At 42.9% G+C, this 7,500-nt stretch overlaps 1 protein-coding gene across 1 annotated transcript in view; it reads left to right on the forward strand.

Moving 5' to 3' along the window:
• Positions 1–7,500, forward strand: part of LOC135105799 (PDF receptor-like) — a 65,199-nt gene that overhangs the window by 31,790 nt on the left and 25,909 nt on the right. Inside the window, 1 exon segment of the mRNA XM_064014334.1 lies at positions 2,541–2,698. Coding sequence (XP_063870404.1) covers positions 2,541–2,698 — 158 coding nt within the window.

The raw sequence follows: 7,500 nt of genomic DNA on the forward strand, positions 1-7,500 counted from the left end.
CTTCTTCCCTATTAGTTGATTTCGGTTTTGTGGGCTGCACCACTCCAAGAAAAACACAAGGGCGAAACTATGATAGTCACGAACAAAGTATTCAACCCTCAGCCTTCACTTTTTTCCTTCAGTAATAATGATAATAATAATAACAATAATAAAATAGTAATAATAATGTGCTATGGGGTTGCGCTAGCACCTGTAGGTAATGTCCATATTAAGGGAATAACAGCAAACACTGTGTAAAATATCTCACAGTACGAGTATAATAACAAACTGCCAAGTACAGAGTTAACCTAAATGGCCCAGAGGCCGGCAGCTGACTTGGGGGGGGGGCGCGTGACAACGCCTAAGGAATGATCGAAAACAAAAGGGGAACGAGAGTCGTCGTACACACAAATTAAATACATAAATGATAAATAGTAGTAATAATGATAATAATGGCATAAAGAAAATGAACTTATATACATGGACGTCCTATAATAATAATAATAATAATAATAATAATAATAATAATAATAATAATAATAATAATAATAATAATAATAATAAAAATAATAATAATAACAATGAGTAATAATGAGTAATAATAATAATAATAATAATAATATCAATAATCGTATTATTATTACGACTTTTTATTATAATCATACGTATTATTACCACTGCTGGCAGTAGTAGCAGTAGTAGTAAAAGTAGCATAAACAGTAATAACACTCTTATATGATTTCTTTTCCCCTCAACGTTTCCTAATTACTAATGTAACAACAATCTTCTTTCCAGGTTATAAGAGTACTCATTATTTCCTCTCTCTCTCTCTCTCTCTCTCTCTCTCTCTCTCTCTCTCTCTCTCTCTCTCTCTCTCTCTCTCTCTCTCTCTCTCTCTCTCTCTCGTGTAAACACTGAATTTTGTTCCCTCATTACTCATATCTTTTAGTGACCATTAACCTACGATTTTCCTCCCATTCTCTGTTTTCCTCGTACGTTACTCATATCACTTGCCCACACGCCACACACCCTGTAACCCTTGCTCTGCACCTCCAAGTCGCGTATCCACATCCTCATCCACTGTAATCCCATGTAATTTCAGTTGTGTTCTCAATTATGTAACTTGTCAAGCACGTATTCTCTTCCCAGCTTACAAAACCATGTCAGACTGCCGGCGACAACTGCTTAAACAAACTTGTGTGCTGTGCTGTGTGTTGGGGAGGGGGACTGGCTGACTACTCTCTCTCTCTCTCTCTCTCTCTCTCTCTCTCTCTCTCTCTCTCTCTCTCTCTCTCTCTCTCTCTCTCTCTCTCTCTCTCTCTCTTGTCCACACACACACACACACACACACACACACACACACACACACACACACACATATTCACCCACCCACACTCACAACCCTTAGGGATAATTGATGATGTTTGTGGTATTAAGGGGGGAGAGGAGGGGAAGAGAGAGAGAGAGAGAGAGAGAGAGAGAGAGAGAGAGAGAGAGAGAGAGAGAGAGAGAGAGAGAGAGAGAGAGAGAGAGAGAGAGAGAGAGAGAGAGAGAATGTAATTAATAAAACAGCTAGACAAAAATAATGAAAGACATACCCACAAACACACACACACACACACACACACACACACACACACACACACACACACACACACACACACACACACACACACACACAGCTAATCCTGAATCCTTCTCGGTCCCTTCCTGACTTGCCAGACACACAGCAGCTCCAGCATGAGTTTACACGATGTTCATTCACGCTTTGTCAACCACCCCGTGACCTCAGCGGCCTCTCTACGCCTCGCCTGTACCTGCCAAGCCACGAATATTCCTTCCAGATGCTGTGCAGGCTTTATCAATACATAGTTAATACTGTAATTAACGTTGGGTTTATACATAACTCTCATACACACCTTTTGATGTGTAAAGGGAAAAGACCAAGGGCACAACAGGGGACAGAGCCGTTCTCTATGTCGTCCCTAGAAAGTAGATTAAAGGAGGATATAAAAAAAAGTTAGCTAGTTCAATTTCCGGATGTTTTTTAGTGTCCATGCTTCGTATTAAAATATTGAAGAAGCTTAGAAAAAAAAAAATGTATAAGTCAGCAAGTGTCTTCTGATATCAAAGAGAAACATTCCTTAGTCTTTATCAACCATTCTATAACATGCAGGTCACTATGTAAGGCTTATGAGATGCCGTACAATGTGTATACACATAAATGTCATCCTTTGTAATACTGACTTACAAGGAGATTCTCTAGAGGTAAAGAAGAGCCATCGTTTTTACTATCCTACACATCTGACCTTTAAGATATGCGGTGTAATTTGTCAGCAACGACATCGTGCGAGTCAACAAGTCTGCTGATGTTTATTCCTCTTTTGTGTGTGTTTTTTTTTTCCCTCGATGTGCTCATAAAACCTAGTCCACGTTCTTCAAACACTCCTAAGCCTTAACCAGCCACCCACTACCATTCTAAGTCCCTATAAAGTCCCTGCCTAGCCAGCTTTAAAACCGTTGAAACAGCAGCATAATCCCTGTCACCGTGTCCCTTACAGAGGTGGCTCAGAGGAAGTGCACCAGCGCAGGCCACTGGGAGGGACGCACGCTGGCGGAGGGCCTGGCGGGGGGCTGGACGAATTACACACCCTGCCTCATCCCTGAGATACGGATCCTTATGGACAAACTGTACGCCAAAAGCAAAGAGGACGCTCAGGTGAGTGTGTGTGTGTGTGTGTGTGTGTGTGTGTGTGTGTGTGTGTGTGTGTGTGTGTGTCATTCACCTACGGTCTTTTGCTAATCACCCAGCCAGGAATTCCCCTACGGAGAGACCTCAGCTCATACAGACTGATCTTTTGGCACAACTGAGACCACTCTCACGCCATACACCGGAAGAGCGAGGTCACAACCCCTCGGCTTACATACCTACTTGCTGCTAAGTTAACTAGGGCAACACATTAAGAAGCTCACCCATTTGCCTCGCTGCGCCAGGTACTCGAACCTGGTCCTTCTCGTTTGTGAGATCAGCGTGCTAATCACTACACTACGCGGTGTGTGTGTGTGTGTGTGTGTGTGTGTGTGTGTACGCGCGCGTCATTCACCGATGGTCGTCTGCTGTTCACCCAGCCAGCCGTTCCCCTACGGAAAGAGCTCAAAGCTCATAGTGGCCGATCTTTGGGTAGGACTCACACACTACACACCGGGACAGCGAGGTCACAGATCCTCGAGTTACTTGCTGCTAGGTGAACAGGGGATACACATTAAGAAGCTCTTCCATTTGCCTCCCCACACGCGGGACTCGAACCCGGGGCTTCTCGGTTGTGAGCCGAGCGTGCTAACCACTACACTACGCGATGTAGTGGTGTGTGTGTGTGTGTGTGTGTGTGTGTGTGTGTGTGTGTGTGTGTGTGTGTGTGTGTGTGTGTGTGTGTGTGTGTGTGTGTGTGTGTGTGTGTGTGTGTGTGTGTGTGTGTGTGTGTGTGTGTGTGTGTGTGTGTGTGTGTGTGTGTGTGTGTGTGTGTGTGTGTGTGTGTGTGTGTGTGTGTGTGTGTGTGTGTGTGGGCGGGCGCGCGCGCTTTAGTGCAAGAATAACGTGAATCGAGAACACGCACAATAGATACGAAGAGAAAGCAATAGAGTAAAATCGCTGCATTGGAATAATAGGTTTATGTAAGATTATAGAGCATTAACACGTGTTCAGAATTTTGTTAGAAAAAGAAAATGCATAACTATAATAAATTTAGCAGTAGTAGCAGCAGCAGCAGTAGTAGCAGTAGTAGTAGTAGTAGTAGTAGTAGTAGTAGTAGTAGTAGTAGTAGTAGGTAGCAGTTGTTGTTTTCGTTGTTGCCGTTGCTGTTATTTTCGTTGTTGTACCAGCAGCAGCAGCAGTAGTTATTGTGATATTACTATTATTGATAGGAGGAGGGAGGGAGGGAGGGATGGAGGAGGAGAAGGAAGAGGAGGAGGAGAATATCAACAAAGGAGATGAGGATAAAGGAAGCGAACAGAAATGTGGGCAGAGGAGGAAGAAGAAGGCGGTGAAGAGGGCAGGAGGGGGAGGAGTAACGACGCCGAACAAGGAAAACATTTTTATAATAGATCCAGGAAATGAGCTAGAGAAGAAATAAGATGAGAGAGAGAGAGAGAGAGAGAGAGAGAGAGAGAGAGAGAGAGAGAGAGAGAGAGAGAGAGAGAGAGAGAGAGAGAGAGAGAGACTAATGGAGTGATGTTGACAATACATAATTACTTGAGTACATCTGCCTGTCTGTCTGTCTGTCTGTCTGTTTGTCCGTCCCTCTCTCCCTTCCTTTCTCCCTTTCTTCATCTCTCCCTTTCTTCATCTCTCTCTCTCTCTCTCTCTCTCTCTCTCTCTCTCTCTCTCTCTCTCTCTCTCTCTCTCTCTCTCTCTCTCTCTCTCTCTCTCTCTCTCTCTCTCATACTTGACGCCATACAGAAGCTGCAGGTAAATAGTGAATTAAATATAATTTCATTTAACTGTAATAGAAGACAAACATACCTTTACACAGAGAGAGAGAGAGAGAGAGAGAGAGAGAGAGAGAGAGAGAGAGAGAGAGAGAGAGAGAGAGAGAGAGAGAGAGAGAGAGAGAGAGAATATCCCTCTTGTTTGCATAGGGTGTTAACAGCAGAGAGACGACATGTTAGGCTGGATGAGAGGGAGGATGGGGAATAGAAGGAAAGGCAAGACAAGACGGAGAAAAGGGAAAAGGGGAAAAGAGGAAAGGCAGAGTAAGATCCTGACAGACGGAGCTTAATTTGGGGCTGAATTAGAGTGACAGCATTAAAGGGGCTGGGATTTAACGGGGGAAATGTTGCAGCTAATTAGAAGTGTATGTTTTAAAGGGAAGAGAAATTATAAACATAAGTCAACGCTGTAAGAAATTATACCCTGAGTCAACTTTACGAGGAAACTCAATTAGGAACGAGAGGAAAAAATGGGAAATGAAGAAGGAATATTGATGGAAAGATCTTTGGCATTACGTGGTGAGAGAGAGAGAGAGAGAGAGAGAGAGAGAGAGAGAGAGAGAGAGAGAGAGAGAGAGAGAGAGAGAGAGAGAGAGAGAGAGAGAGAAATGGGTACCACATATCTCGAACTCTGGTGATGAATAAAAAACAAGAGATTTCGCACTTGTGAAATCAGTTTATCTCTCTCTCTCTCTCTCTCTCTCTCTCTCTCTCTCTCTCTCTCTCTCTCTCTCTCTCTCTCTCTCTCTCTCTCTCTTTCTCTCTCTCTCTCAGACTTACCGCAACGAAGTCAAAACAAAGCTTACATCCGCGGAATGCATACAAATATGAGTCTATTAGGAATACCACCATGTATAACCGCCGCGTCTACAGTTGGGGAACCTCCAGAACGAGAGCTGTTGGCGAGTACCCGTAAAAGTCTGTGGTGATGAGCTGCCGTGTTTAATTATCCCACTCGCTGTCATAATAAATAAATATAAATAATAAATGTAAATAATAAATGTATATGTTAATGTACAGATTTATGTATTTGTTAATGAAGCATTTATGAGCATAGCGATACATTTATAGATCTTGTTAAATGTTTATGTATATGAACTACGAGGTGAATATCCATGCTTCACTGTTCCGGATACAACCATAATGTGACTACATACAAAAATATCCATTTATCTCTCTTTCCCTGTCGAGTTTACGTATTTATGAATATAGACTTTGCGTTCTATGTATGTATTTCTTTAAGTATTATGTATATTAAAAATTTACACATGTATTTTGAGTGTAGTATGGGGTTCCACGAGGCTGTCCCCTTTTTCATCTTGGGCCAACAGGGCTAAGAGTGTAAGTTATATGTGTATGAGTGTGTGGTGCTTTGTCTAAACCACCCTGTATGGGACTGTAAGCCTGCTATATAGGAAAATAGACAGATTCATGTACAAATTTATTCCATGTTATGTAGAGCGAATGTGTCACGTCCGTGTTCTATTTCCAGTCACTTGAGCAGCAGCTGGATATGTAGTACAGGCATACGATATCATCGCAGGTGTGGCAACATATTGGCGTGGTTGTATGAAAGGCGTGAGGTGGGAATATAAATGTGAATGTTTCTCACTACGAGGTGGGCGAGGCGAGTCATGCTGTGTCCTGTAAAAGCTTCAACAAGTCTGATATGACCTCTAATTCACTCCGCGTCAGTCACCACGCCAAGAATAGATAAATCATTCAGGCATGTTTGTTCGCTCAATAGAGGGCAGCACTTCCCCACCACAGCCACACCAGTACACATGCACAGTTACCCCTCAACTTTCACCTTATCATCAGAGTCCCGCACTTACAATAGTAAATACTTTTGTGCGCAGGTTGGCTGAGGGTATAAAAAAAGGAAGAAATCACACCCTTTGTCGCTCCATCACCCTCCCAAAAAAATATTTATAGAAAGAGATAAATAAATTAGATTCGGAGATAATTTGATACTCTTGAAGCACATATTAAGAAATATATTCAAGAAAATTACAAGATGCTGTATCCCAATTTATGAAGAATTATACACACAGAACTGTAATTACGAAAGCAGAAGTTTCTAATTTATCTCCCCAAAAAATTGAAAGTTAAATTAATGTTTCACTGAACATTTATAGCATAGATATATAGACTTGCTAGCGAGAGAGAGAGAGAGAGAGAGAGAGAGAGAGAGAGAGAGAGAGAGAGAGAGAGAGAGAGAGAGAGAGAGAGAGAGAGAGAGAGAGAGAGAGAGAGAGAGAGAGAGAGAGAGAGAGAGAGAGAGAGAGAGAGAGAGAGAGAGAGAGAGAGAGAGAGAGAGAGAGAAGGGAAAGAGAGGGAAAGTATACGAGTTTGCTTGCTTTCAAACTTTAGACTTGCATGCTTGCTTTCTTGAATTTATTCTCTCTCTCTCTCTCTCTCTCTCTCTCTCTCTCTCTCTCTCTCTCTCTCTCTCTCTCTCTCTCTCTCTCTCTCTCTCTCTCTCTCTCTCTCTCTCTTTATGTGTGTGTGTGTGTGTGTGTGTGTGTGTGTGTGTGTGTGTGTGTGTGTGTGTGTGTGTGTGTGTGTGTGTGTGTGTGTGTGTGTGTGTGTGTGTTCTTGTGCATAGGTATTTGGGAGTTTAGGTGTCGGTACGTACGCGTGGGTTGGTGGGAACTGGCACATCACAACATGACGGAGGGAAGCAAGATATCACTCCCCACGTCGCTGCGCTCCAGGCTCGCTAGATCACAGCCACTGAACAGGCAGCCGGCAGCAGCAGCGCCATGCAGAGCTCCGTCAACCCATTAGACAAGCTACACTGATTTACGCCAAAAGCTACAAATCAACTGTGAACTAAATTGGCTTTCGGTATTTGGAAATCTCCTTCGCATATTGCTTTTACCGGAGTATTTGAGCGATCTTGTTTTTCCAGTTTGTTACGCCAGACTCTCAACCGCTCATGTTATTGCAAATTTACGTGATATGTGTACAAGGAAAATCTCTCTCTAAATAACTAGTCGTTTCCTCTCCACACTGACAACTTTCACATTTTAA

Source organism: Scylla paramamosain, chromosome 12 (genome assembly GCF_035594125.1).
Source record: "Scylla paramamosain isolate STU-SP2022 chromosome 12, ASM3559412v1, whole genome shotgun sequence".
NCBI lineage: Eukaryota > Metazoa > Arthropoda > Malacostraca > Decapoda > Portunidae > Scylla > Scylla paramamosain.